The sequence below is a fragment of the Mycteria americana genome, chromosome 1, assembly GCF_035582795.1.
Source record: "Mycteria americana isolate JAX WOST 10 ecotype Jacksonville Zoo and Gardens chromosome 1, USCA_MyAme_1.0, whole genome shotgun sequence".
Taxonomy (NCBI): Eukaryota; Metazoa; Chordata; class Aves; order Ciconiiformes; family Ciconiidae; genus Mycteria; species Mycteria americana.
The window spans coordinates 195,118,076-195,134,132 of NC_134365.1; the positions used below are offsets into that span (position 1 = coordinate 195,118,076).

The window sequence follows — 16,057 nt, forward strand, 5'->3', positions numbered from 1 at the left end:
GCTGAATACAGTCCAATTAAATTTAACTGGGCTTGCCTAGCTATATACTTCAACATTAATCTAAACAGTACTCATATTCTAGCAATTGTTTTTATTGCTACTAATTATTTGATAGTATTATGTTCATAAGTAATGTTTACTTTTAAAGCAGAAGCTGAGGCGAAATGTGAATTTACTTGAGAAGCTGGTTATGCAGGAGACGTTGTCATGTCTGGTAGTGAACCTCTATCCAGGAAATGAGGGTTATTCACTTATGCTCAGGGGAAAAAATGGTTCAGGTAATATTTTTGCTATTTATTTTTAAAAATACTCAGAATGCTCTATAAATAGTTAGAATGTGTTGTTGCTTACATTTAACTGTTTCACTTCTAACATAATCCCTTGCGGTGAAAAAAAAAAACCTACTGTACTTGAACTAAAAATTTGCATAAAGCTGTGAGGTGTTCAGAAACAGTCTCTTAACGCTCCTCTGCAGCGTAAATCAGTAGATATGAGTCTTTTTGATAGCCTTCCATTCTTTTATTTCCCCTTAGCTTACTGAGTTGCTTAACTGAGTTTCTCTTGCTTCAGGCTCCTTCTGTCAAATTCTTTCACTGCTTCCTAAATCTAGGTCTGACTAAAGGTATCCGTGTTCCAGTTTAGTTGCATCTTCATGCCACTGGTTTTGTGACGTGCAATAAGAGCATGCAGTATATCAGCTGGGAGCAGAAATTTCGTTCCATTGAGGTATAAAAGCACGTTGCCTTTTGGCACAATAGGAGCAAAACCAAGCTCTGGGAACAGAAATGGATGTAAAAAATTAATATTGTGCAAAAAAATTGCCTGTTTGGATAGGTTTCCACTGGCCCTGCTTTTTCCTGTAGCAAGCTTGTTTTAGATTTCACATTGTTAAAGTTTGAACTTGACAGGCAAAAGAAAAGCAATATGTTTTGTTTAAATTCAGATTCTGAGACCATTCGGCTGCCTTATGAGGAAGGAGAACTGCTTGAATATTTGGATGCAGAGGAGCTACCACCTATTTTGGTTGATCTTTTAGAAAAATCTCAGGTTTGAAAGTCTCGTTTTCAAAAAGAACTTACATTTTGTACCCAGATAGACTTTGATTTTTTTTCAATGCTTCGCATAGATGATTCCAACCACAAGGTGTAAAACACTTGTGCATTTGGAACTGTAATATTTAATGCCCCAAATAAGTATTTTATTGATATATAGGGGGAAAAAATATTGGGGAGAAAGGGATAGAAGAATGATTGCTGTGGTTAAGGCTGCCAAATAACTTCAACTCTGTGCTCAAGCAAAATATCCATTGTTATTTGTCATTATGAAATATTTGACATGGGAATTTCTTAAAACTACATTGCTGGCATATGAAAACACTACATTCGAAGCTTGTATTTTAGGTACGTCTAGGTATGTAGTAAAGACCACTGGTCTGACAAAAATAGTGATTATTTTTATTCATAGTATCACTGAATGTTGTATGCTATATAAAAAGCTTCTTTTTGGAGGCTGGGGCTGAGGCAGATTGATAAATATTTGTTTATTTACAAGTTGTTTTTTTTGTTTCAACTAGGTTAATATTTTTCATTGTGGATGTGTCATAGCAGAAATACGTGACTATAGGCAGTCTGGTAACATGAAATCTCCAACGTACCAAAGCAAGCACATTCTTTTGCGTCCTACAATGCAGGTAAGAAGTGTTTTAAGTCATTCCTCATTGTTATGGTAGTTCCTAGACTGGATATGAACTATTACTGAACATATGTGTTGTGGTTTAACCTGGCAGGCAACTAAACACCACACAGCTGTTCTCTTGCTCTCTGCCCCCACAGTGGGACGGGGGAGAGAATCGGAAAAAAAAAAGTAAAATTTGTGGGTTGAGATAAAGACAGTTTAATAGGACAGAAAAGGAAGGCAAAAGAATAATAATGATAAAAGAATATACAAAATAAGTGATGCATAATGCATTGCTCAGCACCTGCTGACCGATGCCCAACCAGTTCCTGAGCAGCGGTCCACCCCCTGGCCAACTCCCCCCAGTTCATATACTGAGCATGACGTCATATGGTATGGAATAGCCCTTTGGCCAGTTTGGGTCAACTGTCCTGGCTGTGCCCCCTCCCAGCTTCTCACTGGCAGGACATGAGAAGCTGAAAAGTCCTTGACTAGTGTAAGCACTACTTAGCAACAACTAAAACATCAGTGTGTTATCAACATTATTCTCACACTAAACCCAAAACACAGCACTATACCAGCTACTAGGAAGAAAATTAACTTATCCCAGCTGAAACCAGGACAGTATGTTAAGAAACCTTACTATTTAATTGAAAGCTAATTACCATTATGTCTTCTTCCTCAGACCTTAATTTGTGATGTACATTCTATAACAAGTGACAACCACAAATGGACACAGGTGGGTTAGCAGTTATTTTAAAACTTTACAGTGATGTGGTAAATACACAATAAAATAAAATTTATTTAAATTATTTGTTTAATAAAATCTGATAAACAAAACTGATTATGTTTTTGATTAATTCAAACTGTCAGTGATGTGCATAGTGCTGCATGGGATATGTTCCAGAGAGCTGCCAAATTAACTTAATAGCATCTTCCCACAGGATGCCGTAGAAAACAATAGGATTTGCTAAAAGTTTTGTATAATCAAACCTTAATTTTTGGTAATGCAGAATGACAGTATTGGAGTTACTCTAACTAGTTTACCTTACTTCATTCATCTTCAACATACATTCCCAGAACAGCAGTTGGAGTCTAATGACACAATTGCTCCTCTAGCATCATTTTGCTATTGATACTGTTACAGTAAAGAGAATCCTAAGTAACTACCATTGTACAGTTATAGTTAGTTAAATGCTGAATAGCATAGTGTACTGAATGTGCTCGTTTGTATTTCAGAGGCACAGTCATGCTCAAATCCATTTCAAATGGTAATCTGAAGTCACAGGTAGATCATCTTTATGGCACTGGTTGCCAGTCCATCAATATAAATCACTGACAGAAAATGGATTTCATTGCCACTAGTACTGTGTTTAAAAACAAACAAAGAAAACACAAACAGAACATACCCTTTACTTTTCAGAAGGATTTATTTTTCCTATTGGAAACCCCACCCAAAGCTCTAACTCATAAAAATGGTTAGTGATACTTAACTGTTGAATATTTTCTTTTGTTGACTATCCACACACAATTTTTTCAGTTTTCTTTAAGATAATGTGCATATATGCATAGGTATGTATCAACTTAATCAGTGTAAAAGTCTTCATATTTTTACATTTATTAATAGCTGTGTATATTACAGGAGGACAAACTCCTACTTGAGAGCCAACTTATTTTGGCTACAGCAGAGCCTTTGTGTCTTGATCCTTCAATAGCAGTGACCTGTACTACAAACAGACTCCTGTACAACAAGCAGAAGATGAATACTCGCCCCATGAAACGGTAGTTTTCAGTGTGGAGCATGTTGAGACTTTCTTTGAAATTTTATAAAGTGTTTCAAAGAAAAATATATGCAATGCTTTATGTGAAAATTTTGCTTCTCATATGCAGTGCTCAAAGTAAGATCTACTTAAATATTAGGAATATAAGGAACATCCAAGAAATGTCTTATTTTTAAGTGCTCAATATTGTACTGTATTTCAATTAGTAGTAGATACTGTAATATGCTTATTTTTGTATATCAAAAGAATGTGTATATAATTTTCTTAACATAATACATTATTGCAGTTTTGATTTTGTCCTTTTTTTGCATAATTCAGATGTAAGCTGAGTCAGATGGCAGCTTAGTAATGTAAAATATATAAATGGGTATCTTGCATATTGGTGTCTGATTTGTTAAAAGCTACGTGCAAGTTTAATCCTGAATGAGGAAATCAAGGGAGTTATTTATATACTTGGTGTTTAGGCTAAACAGAAGTGTAGGCATATTAGAATCTTAGGAAACTTAAAAGTAATGTGGAATCCACTACATACAAAACGTTGAAGTTGTTTCAGTTTTGTCCCTGGCTGTTCACTCTTTTCCACAAAAGCTTGAAATAGTTCACATTTGTTCTACTAAAAGAGTTGCATTCACTCTGTAGAATGAAAATGTACTAATGGCCTGTCAGAATTACTGAAATATTTAAAACTAGATTTCCATTGCAGTACTATGCTAACATACAACCAGTGGTAATGTCTGAAAACAGTATAAACAGTGAAATTGATCAAGCTGTCCTTAAAATTAGAGCTTGGTGGTCAACAAACTTTCCACTAGAAAAAGAGGCAAGGGTGTTAAATGAATGTCCAGAACAACATTAATGTACCAATGGGTTTGGCATGAGACAAAGAATGGAGGGTCGTTACTGTGTTTATAACTTTACAGTTACACAAGCAGTACACAGAACTCTTGACAGAACTGAAATCTATGGTAATATACAAATATTTTAAGCTGGGCAACTTTTCAGTTAGTTACTCATTTTGACAATGTGCTTCAATTATGCATTTCAAAAATAACCCTGTTCTTAGTGCTGAAACACACATGAACAGAATACTAGTATTTAAAAAAAAAAATGAAATCAAGAGTGAGTTGTACAGTGTAATCCAGAATAGCAATTTAAAATTAACATTTCAAAACCTATCTTTTGGTCTCAATGTAAGTAGCATTTCCCTGCATATTTTTGTGTTTGTACACTGGCGGTGGGGCATTTCATTTTGATGGTTTTACAAGCTTATCTGTCATTTTACCATAGGTGCTTCAAAAGGTACTCAAGGTCGTCTCTGAACAGACAGCAGGAAGTAGCTCACTATTCAACGCCACCTCAGCTTAGACTACTTGACTACTTACAGAAAAGAAAGGAGAGGAAAGGAGCCCAGCAGTATGACCTCAAAATTTCTAAAGCTGGAAATGTAAGTGTTCTGAGATATAGGTGAGTATACTTCTATTTATTTAAAACATTTAATACATTAATACTGCTTTTTCATCTTCCAGTGCGTAGATATGTGGAAACAGAACCCTTGCTACTTGACTGCACCTTCTGAAGTGGATGTAAGTCCAGTTGTTATCATTAGCAATTATTAGCAATTGTATTGAACATTGTATTGTATTAAGAAGTGACTAAATTTAGAGTATCCAGTATCGAAGAATGACCTTTAAAAAGTGGGAGTGACTTTAACATTTAAAATTATTTTTCTGTACTGTAAGGTCTAAACACAAGCTAAACCACACTGGAATATATTGCAATTGTAACATGGTAGTTTGGATGAGGTAAACAGTGCAAACAGACCTTTAGTGTTGTTCATCTCTGGGTTCAATGAGCACGTGTCTATTTGAAGTTGTCTGATAATATAAAAAATAGAAAAAGAAATGAGGTAAGGAAATTATTTAAAAATTAATCACTTCTTAGCTTGGTAGAAATTCCTCTTTTGACATGTTGTGATACTATGGCACATAATATTTTCAATAGTTTAATTTTTTATACAAGAATTCTGGTTAGGAATTCTTCTGATCACTCTCTGCATTCTTCTCTCAGGGACATTCACATTCTTGGCTTCTGGCACTGCCAAAACACATAGTACTAGCATACAGAAGGGACTCAGTAGACTAGACAAGATTGTAGCTTTGGACTTAATAGGGCTCACGAGAGTATGCATTACACACGAAATGATGCTGTAAGTTTGTACAAACCTTCTCTCCCTTTGCACTTCAACAATGTTGTACCTGACCTAATCAGAGTGTTTAGGAGTTACTGGTGTTGTGAAGTTTCTTAACCATTCCACTGCATTTCACTGTCTGCAATGGCAGTGATTTCAATCTGTAGTCTTAAGCCATGTTTCACAGTTTTTTTAAGCTTAACGTAGCAAATATGGTGTACCAGAATAAATGTAAAGTTCTGAAGGTTCTCCAATTCACTTTTTCTGAATGCATAACACAAAGGCGGGATGCTGTACAAAGTATCAAGCTATCCTTGTCTGTTTCTTGCACTCACTTTTAAAGACTATCGTGTTAGCCACTGTTAAAAACAAGAAACTGTATTAGATTGACTTTAACTCTGGCCCAATATGACTATTGTTCTTTCTTTTCTGATATCTCCATTTTCTTTAAGGTGGAAAAATATGCCAAAGTGGAAAAGTCTATCAAGCCTGATGACTCACAACCAACTGTCTGGCCAGCCCACGTGAGTAGTTTAGACCTTTGGCCAAACTTCTCTGTCTCTAGTTAAAATGCCTCTTATTTCAACAAAATCTAAGTAATGTGGGAATAGTCTTCCCTCCCCCAATTTAATTAATCTTCCATGTGTTATATAGACACAGAAAGATTACCACAGATACTCGTAATTTCATACAGTGCAGCATGCATGTGGTCAGTCTTGTCATTTCCTCAGGTTTTCCAGAAATACAAGGAAAAGCAACTTTAATCTCCCATGTAACATGTGCTGTTGCTGTATAGTAAAGGAAGCATAATAACTTGCAGAGAACAATACTCTGCTCAACAAATTGCTTTCTTCACTCAGATACTCAAAGATTGATGGAGAAGAGCTTCTGTTAAAATCAAAATGTTAAATGTGGGAAGAGATTAATATTAAATAACTCTTACAAAAAGCTCTATCTGTAATGTTTAACTTGAACCTTAAGATTTTTGGCACATATTACGTGATTTGATAAGAAGTAGTCATTTGAGATAATCAGCCATAAATCAATTCATAATATCTTGCCTCAGAAATTACAAAGAATTAATCTTCATTACCAGCATCTATCATGATGTCTTTGTAGCTTCATATTAGCAAAAAGTAGTACTTTCCCGTAGAACTGAATCTTAATCTCCAACGTTTTACTCGGAACATTTTTTTGCATTGTCATAATTTATGTAAAACTTTATATGTTTACCCAGTCTGCCTTTCCATATCTAACATGACTATTTAGGATTTGCAATATTTTTTGTATTTTTATGAGATGATAAACTCTTTTTCCTCTCATGCCTTTAGATAACTTCTCAAATCACTTTCATTTTAGATAATGGACTCCTTCTTATAGAGTGTTTCTTACTGTATTCTATAGAACTAGCATATTTTACTAGCTGTTTCTGTTATCAGTTGTTTAAGACTTGGTTATTTTCTTCTGTCTTTTTAGGAAATAAAAGATGATTATGTGTTTGAATGTGAAGTTGGTAATCAGCTCCAAAAAACAAAACTGACCATTTTTCAGTGTCTTGGCAATCCCTTGTACTATGGTAAAATTCAAACACTCAAAGGTGATGAGGAAAATGACAACCTATTAACTCCATCACAGTAAGTTACGTGTTCTTTTAAACTGTGCTATGATCTGATAGATGAAGACAAACATTACGTACCATTTTCAGTCATAAAAATACTGTAGAGCTAGAAATCTGATTTAAGAGTTTTGTTTGAAAAACTCAGCTAATGAACCTAAAATTTTTTAACAAAAAAAAACCAAACCAAAATGTGTTCAAGCAACCATTGTATCTTAAATGTTAAATCTGCATGTTCTTTTACATTAAAGATAAATTGTAAAGAAAAAAAAACCCAAAACAAAGGGAAAAAACCCACAAAGACCTCAAATTGTGAGAAGACCGTGAGACATTGTTAGCACTCTTTTTCAATGTTACTTATAATTTTGATTGTTGTCAAAATTTGCCTTATGTGAAAACATAAGACTTCATTATATTGTTTACCCTTATGCAAAGAAATTTAGGCTAAATAAATGATGAAGAAAAACATGAGCTCCTAAGAAGCTTCATCACTTTGAATTGGTTTGAACCTGCTGCTGTTGGCTGTGGTTCTACAAAGATTCTCTGTTCTTGGCTCTTTTTGTTGTGTGTACCAGATTCTTTGTATGGAGGAACTTGTGCAGCAGAATAGACCCTGTAAGTTTCAGTAAGGCAAGGAGCAGTGAGCCTAAGCAAATTTAAGTTCTGCTAATGAAAGTTTGTGGGGTTTTTTTGTCTTGTATGTAATTCCTATCTTATTATTTATTAAAATCTTAATCTTATTAATACTTGGGATGTTTTATCCCTAGACTGAGCTATTTACTATTTGTTTCCATACTGTTGTCGTTTAACCCCAGCCAGCATCTAAGCACCACACAGCCACTCGCTCGCTCCCCCCCGGTGGGATCAGGGAGAGAATCGGAATAGTAAAAGTGAGAAAACTCGTGGGGTGAGATAAAGACAGCTTAATAGGTAAAGCGAAAGCCGCATACGCAAGCAAAGCAAAACAAGGAATTCATTCACTACACATGGGCAGGCAGGCATTCTGCCATCTCCAGGAAAGCAGGGCTCCATCACATGTAACGGTTACTTGGGAAGACAAACGCCATCACTCCGAATGTCCCCCCCTTCCTTCTTCTTCCCCAGCTTTATATGCTGAGTATGATGTCATATGGTGTGGGATATCCCTTTGGTCAGTTGGGGTCAGCTGTCCCAGCTGTGTCCCCTCCCAGCTTCTTGTGCACCCCCAGCCCAGCCCACTCGCTGGTGGGGTGGGGTGAGAGGCAGAAAAGGCCTTGACTCTGTGTAAGCACTGCTCAGCAATAACGAAAACATCCCTGGGTTATCAACACTGTTTTCAGCACAAATCCAAAACATAGCCCCATACTAGCTACTATGAAGAAAATTAACTCTATGCCAGCCAAAACCAGCACACATACTTAGTACCGATCTTCGTGGAACAGCAGTGCTACCTTCTGGTTGTGTAATAAGGCTGGAAATTAAATGGATTTATAGGTGTTAGATGCCTGGGGTTTTTGGAAGTCATTGCTCTAGTCCATTATTTCTAAGACATTACCGGTTGAAGTCATAAAAATTGGGATACTTCCTCATTAGAAAACTACGTCATATGAAGTAAAAGGTGCAGAAGCCATTTTTGTTGTTCTGCTGTAAAATAAAATAATGCTTTTTTGGAGGGTGGGCTAGAGAAACAGAGAAAAGGTCTGTAGTGTTTAAAAAAAAAAAAAAATCACTGAAGTAGTAAGTTTGCAAGCCATAAGTATTATGCAAAAGAGAAATGCTTATTAAGGAGTTCTGGAAAATCATGAGGAATCATAATTTGCGTAAGTGAAATCAAACGATAGAAACTAAATATTTGTCAAAATATTACAGGTAGGACTGGTTTTGACATACGCACAGGACACTTATGTTTATAGTTCACTGTGAGCATATTGATATGTTGATTTATACATAACTTTTTCCTTGTACTTTTTACAGTAGCAATTCTGTAGCAGTTATTCACTTCCATTTTTTGAAAGTATAAAATATAAAACTTCCATGTTCTGCTTTTTGCTTTGTAGGCAATTTACTCTTAAAGGAGACCATATTAGACCATGTATGTATATTGTAGGTATAGTTATGAAGCCAAGTTTGTATTTCAAGTACTAAATAATACCCAGTCCATTAAATGGATATGGTATATCATGTATTTTCAGCAGGTCTGAAAAAAGAGCAGCATTGACATTCATTCAAAGTTTTGTGATAACAAAAACATGTTATTTTAGTCCAATTCATGACTGAAAATGTATTATACATTTTACATTTCAGGTTCCTTATTGGTTCGAAGACTGATGCTGAAAGGTAAATTAATATAGTATGTAAAACCATTTGGCTTCATGCCAAATAATGAATTTTATTCCTTTTTAGCCATTATGACTGCTAATGTTGTGGTTATGGAAACAGATGCAGAACAGATGAGGAAAATAAGAGGAATTAATCATCATAAGAAGTAGGATATAGTGTGCAGCTTCTATATTTAACAAGCAAGGAAGAACAGAGGAAAGCAAATATGTGAATACAGCTTGTCCCACTACCTAAATTTCAGGCATGTTGTTACCATTATTTGCACAATTATTCTTGATTACATGGGCAATAATAAAATTCTGAGAGCACTTATCAGGAATTTCATCTTGACATTTTGTATGGTAAATCAGCAATCATGGAAATTGTTCATTTGAACTTTGTATCATCTAGGACTTGTATATATACAACTTATTTTTGTGTGTTGTGCATTACTTGGTTCAGCTTGCTTAGAGAAGCAAGTAACAAAACAGTTTTCCAGTATATTTTAGTTGTAGAATGATTATGAGTAGCAATTCTAGGATAACTGAGGCAGCAAAGTAAGTACTTCAAATGTTTGTCAGTGTGCATGACATTACAGATTACCAGTGTTTCTTTGTGCATATGAGCACAGATCCTTTAAAAAGCAATCTCTGTCAAACCCAGTTGTGTTTTTGTGCCTTCATAGGAGACCTCGAGGTGATGTACATGCCATAGCTCTTACTGCCCCCCACACACCCCACACCCCCCCATGTGCTTGGCAGGGAGATGAGTTCTTGATTTGGTCAAAAATCAATAGTAATGTTCTTTGTTTTAATAGATAATTTTGATCAAGAAACTCTTTGCTTATGTTCTCTCCTGACTCCGTTGTGCTGATAGAGACTTTTGCTGTTTGTGCAGTAAGCTGAATTGGGGGATTGGTTGGCTGAAAACTAAAACAACAATAATACAGGGGTCTTCTTTTAACTGGGATTGCTTTCCTCATCATGTTTGCCACTGGGTTGCATAAATCCTTCAATCAGAATAAGCAGTTGGGTTTCAGGGACTCAGACAAGAAGCAGTAGAGGAGGAAGGAGGGCAGGACCGCCTTTTTGAGTACACGGCATTTTATTACTCCAATTCCACTGTAATTTTAAGGCAGTCTAAAACCTCATTGCTGAAAAAAGTACACTGCACGCTTTCCTCTGCTATGTATCTTGAGGTCCTTGCTTATGTCTGCATTAGCCACATAGCAGCATATTGAATCAGTGCTATACCAAGATAAAGTGTACTTAATAGCATTTAGGCATAAGCTAATGGAAATATTCCAGCAGTTTTTCAGTGAGGTTCAGTCTGCCAGAGTATAAGCAACAACAGGTCTTCAGCATGATTTTCAAGCCTGCAAGGTCACTCTATATTCTGCTCATGTTTGTGAAACAGTATTCCCTCAACTTAGTTCTCTCAAATTAGTAGAGATGTAGTATTTGATTTGGTAGAACAGTATTTTAAACTTGTTTGCCTGATGCTATTGATGCTTTAAATTCCTGGATACATCACTGCTCGTTAGTCTCATAGACCAAGACCTGGCTGTCCTTGTGCTCAAAGAAGAGTGATCACTTTTGATGTGGTAACTGTTTCTTGGATGTACAATCAGTATGGAACTCTTAGTTCATCCCTCGCTTTCAGATGCTCATCTGACACAGACCTCAAATTAAAGGAGAATTGACTGTTCCACAGGGAGTGTAAGCAGAGGACGCAGCTTTATAAAAGATTCTGGACCCATATGAAGGGAATGGGGTTCCCACTGACTGACGTCCCAAAGAACTGCAGTTGCTTTTGGGAAGGGAACTGCTCTGTCTACTGTTTTGCTTGCATATTCCTCCAAAGGAATGTTTCTTAAACAAACTGTATTTTGCATTAGAAAAAAAGGCAGTGATTAAAAGAAAAGTCAAAACGGAATAAATTGAAGAAAAGAGCCCAGGAACATAAAGTAGAAAGATATATAGATATGTTTTATATATGTGAATCTCTATTTTATATAGATATATACTTAGGTATAAAATAAATAATGTATGACTGTAACATATACAATTATGTGTTTACATATACGTATCTACTTTAGAAGTTCAAAGTTGTTAATCTTTTTACGCCCTCATTGTTTGTTTCAGAGTGGTGAACCAGTATCAGGAGTTAGTACAAAATGAAGCTAAATGTCCTGTGAAAATGTTTCATAATTCAGGTGGATCAGTCAATCTTAGTCATCTTTCTCCAGGGAAGGAAATGGAAGTGAGTTTATTGAGCCATACATTTCTTTTATTTGCACTTGATTATTGAATTATTCTAATAATTTTTGCTATTCACGTTAAAAAGTAAAATAACCTAAAAATTTCATTCTGAATGACTTTTTAAATGCTTTGTCGTAATAATTCAGAGGTAGTATATTGGAAAAGTTAGAGGAAAGCACTTTTGTTTTCACTGTTCAAATGTTGTCTTTAGCCATGGTTTTGGTTTTGGTTTGGTTTTTTTGGTTGGTTTTTTTTTTTAACCATGTATAGTATAGTTAGCTCCAAGGTTTTGTTGTAGCATTTTCCCCTGTTCAGATGAACCTTTCACAGAGCAGTATAGTAAAATGAAGCCATGCATTTTATTTTACAGGTCAGTAAACACAGAAGCAGATGTAGTAGCTGAACTTCTTTTCTTTTACCTTTAGAAACTATTAAAATTATTTTCTCTTTAGTTTGAAAATGAAAACTAAAAAAAAAAAAAAACCCAAACAAAAAACAAACAAACAAAAAACACCACCAAAACCTTTAAAGTGCATATGTTTGTATGCACACATCCAGTAGAAATTTCTGCATTTCCAAGTTTCCAAATTCTCACGCCTGTTGGCGTTGCCTTGAGTTTTACTTGCTTCTTCTGGCTTTCTTGTTCACATTCAGTATGCTAGTGGTGAACTGTATTTAGGCTCCAAGTAGTAAATGAATTTTGTATCCGTTGAGCTATTTCCTTTGCTACATCTTTCCCCTAAATACCTACTTTTAAACTGCAACAACGTTACTCTGAAAGAGGTAATTCTTGGTGGCAGCCAGAAGAACAGCATGCAGAGACCAGCAGTTGCAGAAAGGAGTATGAGTGTTTCTGTATGTGTGTATACACCTACAGACATATGCATGAATGTGTGTGTGTATATTTTATATATAAATATGTATTAATAGAATAACTTCGGGTGGGGGGATACTTCTGGAAGTCATCTTGTCCGGCTGTCCAAGCCCCCACTGAACGCTGGACCAAAGATACTCACGTTACTCTATGTAATGATCTAGTCCTCTTTTGAATGGGGCATTAGTCTTTATATTCAGAATGAAGAAAGCAATTTTTAATAGTAGAAGAGAAAGGTAATCCTCAGAATTTTCCTCAAAAGATTCTTTTTTATAAGCAAGCAATTAGAAACATGTAGAGGGAGTGTCTCGTTACTGAGAATCAGTGAAGCTAAGCTATCCAAAAAAGTTGATTCTGCACAATGGTGGATGCTCTGATTTGTTAGCCCATGCACATCTGATTTAGGCTTCTGCACTGAAATATTCCATTCAGTATATTGAGAGCCTCATTTTCTAGTTTCAGCAGGTTTTGAACTGCATGTTTGTTTAGACACTACTTTCATTTATGGGATACCTACTTTATCGGTAAAAATATATAGCCTGTAACTGTGAATGTGTTTCACTGGGGAGTCCTTTGACGGTGTCAACTATTGGAATTATGGATTTAGGGTCTGTTATAAGTGACTGAGAGCTCTACAGACTTCATTAGCTGAAGTTAATTTATGTTCAAACAACCTGATAAGTAGACTATAAGAACAAACAGAAAGGGAGCACCTTTCCTCTAAAGAGACTAGTGAAGTTTTGATCCCACTGAAGTCAATGAGTCAGTGGGATTTTCCTGAATGTATTTAAATTCCTACCCCCAGAATCAGGAAATCTGATCCTGTTCTCTAACTCCTTATTGGTTGGCAATGGCAGTTGTATAGAGATGGTGAATGAATGAAATGATGTAATTTTTCAAGTAAGACCAAATTGTCCTTTTATTTAAAATGCATCTGTCACTCTTGCATTTGTGAAAAGTTACTAAAAAGGATTTCAGAATTGTGGAGAAAAGTGAAACTCCTTAATTTTTTTCTTATTATTTCTCTTTGCTCGGTTTAAATTTTACCAGCACTTTCAAGCTGCTTCTTGATGGTAAGCCTTTTGTCTAAAGAGTTAGTCACAGGCTATGTTTTTAAAATAAATAAAAATCAGAAATGTTTTAAGGGAATTTTGTCATGGTTTTGAGAAGTTTAATGCAAATTAATTGAATTGTCTTTTCTATCAAATATATGGAAGCTTACATTATTGCTGTGGTAGTGTTAATTTCTCTTTCCTCCTAGCAGCCAGAAAGTATATCAGGCTCTGTTCAGTCTTCAGTATTGGGGAAAGGTGTAAAACACCGACCTCCTCCCATCAAATTACCTTCAAGTTCAGGAAGTAGCTCTTCAGGTAATTATTTATTGACTTGGGCGTCTCCTTTCTATGTGTTCTGCCTATTGTAAAATGACATGATATGCCTTTAGTGAAGATTTAATTTAAAAAAAAAAAAAATCAAAAAAAATCTCTGTGAAAAGAGCATCATTTTGTTGATTTCTGATTATATTGTTCACAAAATTGTATCCTAAAAATATTCAAGTTAACGTACTCAGAGAACAGTAATGTATTTTAATTATGCTTTTTCAGGTAATATTTTTAGTCCACAACAGTCAAGTGGCCATCTAAAATCCCCAACTCCTCCTCCTCCTCCTTCCAAGCCTCCTGGTCTTTCTCGGAAACAATCTATGGATCTTAATCAAGTTAGCATGCTCTCTCCAGCTGCCATGTCTCCTGCGAGCTCTTCACAAAGTGAGTCACGACCTAAATTCTCCATTAAATCTTAGGCTTTTGCATAAATGCTTCCTGAGATAAACTTCTTAACCTGTGGAATGATGAAACTTAAGTGTACAGTGTACCCTAAATTGTATAAGTTGTGCAGCTTTAGGCAGGTCTCTTGTTCACTGTATGTATTTTATGTTTATTGTAACTGTGTTCGTTTTTTCTGTATATATGTATGCACCCTCTGTGTATACGTTTTAATACATTTTATGCAATTAGTATGATCTCCTCATTTATGAAAGGCTGGTAGATGATGTGATGAGATAAAATTCCAAAGTGTAGATTTTTTTCCTCCAGTGTAAAAAGAGTATGTTAGATCAGTTTGCCTTTACATAATTTAAGCATCTGGATTTTTAAATGTTATAGGAGCTGGTGCAGTTGTATATACATGTATGTATATAATCTGATCAGTCCCAAGGTGGTGATACAATAAACGCTAAGATGATTTTTTAAAACACTCCTACACTGTTTTACAAATCATTGCTGATTGCAAGTGTGGTGGTGATGCTGCTGATGATAGCACCATATTCTCAGGTGTTAAACTGTAAATTTCAATAATAAGTGACATCCTAGTTTAAGTATTTTCATTAACACTGACAGGATCATTGTAATCATAGCTGTAGATCATAAACATATTTTAAAATATGTATGCGTCTTGAGACATTTTGTGAACAGATTTGTACAAAGAGAAATCATAGCTGCAGTTTTTCAGGTTTTTTATGAATATTTGTATACGGCACATTCCAGTATCCTGCACAGTATTACAATACGCTTTTTGCATTAAATAATTTAAAATCTGGATAGCTCAAAAGGTGTAACTTTTCTGCCTTCTTGTTTTGCACAAAGAAAAAAAGAAAACTTATAAAAGTTTTCTTCTAACATATTTACTATTTTTATATTAGTGCTATGAATTGTGTAAATCTGCTGCACACAGTTGTTACTTTAAGGCTCTGGTCACAACAGCTAGACATTCACATTTATTTCCTTTCTTTCTGCAGGGCATGAAAGCTAAAAAAGAAAAACAAAAAACCACCTCAAGCTTTTGGGTGTTTTTGTTTTGTTTTTCTATTGATAAACTGTGCTTACTGCATCCACAACAAATATAGCTATACATGCTACATTTAAGCAGAAGGAATTACACAGTAACTTTTAAAGATGTGGTATTATCCTCTGGTTCTTAAAAAAAATACTTTATTTGATCAAAATTAGCTAAACTCCCATTTGCCAATCTGATGAGATTTAGATCAACCCCATGATTATTGAAATAGTATATGTTCTTTGTTGAATCTGTTGTTTTCCATGATATGTTTTTAACATGATGCTCTTGTGCAGGCAGTGCATATAGACTATATGTTTAACATTTTAGGACAAAACCATTAATCAGGTTAAAACGGTCACTAAGAAATTGTTTTATTTTGATTTAAGTATTTGTGAATGGAGTTATGACTTAATGTACGATAAATTATGGAAGGACTTAATGGAGGATACAAATCGGTGTATGGCGTAAGGAGTTAAGCGTGGAGAGTGGATTTTCTGTGTGATTATACTGCATCCTTAACAATGAGTGCGT

The 16,057-nt window shown here is 35.2% G+C and overlaps 1 protein-coding gene across 16 annotated transcripts in view; it reads left to right on the top strand.

The window, feature by feature from the left end:
- SUPT20H (SPT20 homolog, SAGA complex component) overlaps positions 1-16,057 on the top strand; it is a 36,532-nt gene that overhangs the window by 10,569 nt on the left and 9,906 nt on the right. For 9 of the 16 annotated variants that reach the window (XM_075490623.1, XM_075490632.1, XM_075490651.1 and 6 more), the window contains exons 6-18: positions 149-278; positions 944-1,047; positions 1,574-1,690; positions 2,360-2,413; positions 3,317-3,456; positions 4,743-4,899; positions 4,982-5,038; positions 6,096-6,167; positions 7,120-7,277; positions 9,542-9,574; positions 11,701-11,818; positions 13,953-14,061; positions 14,296-14,457. In XM_075490623.1, coding sequence (XP_075346738.1) covers positions 149-278; positions 944-1,047; positions 1,574-1,690; positions 2,360-2,413; positions 3,317-3,456; positions 4,743-4,899; positions 4,982-5,038; positions 6,096-6,167; positions 7,120-7,277; positions 9,542-9,574; positions 11,701-11,818; positions 13,953-14,061; positions 14,296-14,457 — 1,411 coding nt within the window. The remainder of the gene's footprint in view (positions 1-148; positions 279-943; positions 1,048-1,573; positions 1,691-2,359; positions 2,414-3,316; positions 3,457-4,742; positions 4,900-4,981; positions 5,039-6,095; positions 6,168-7,119; positions 7,278-9,541; positions 9,575-11,700; positions 11,819-13,952; positions 14,062-14,295; positions 14,458-16,057) is intronic. The other 7 variants (XM_075490690.1, XM_075490709.1, XM_075490608.1 and 4 more) reach the window with 3 other exon arrangements.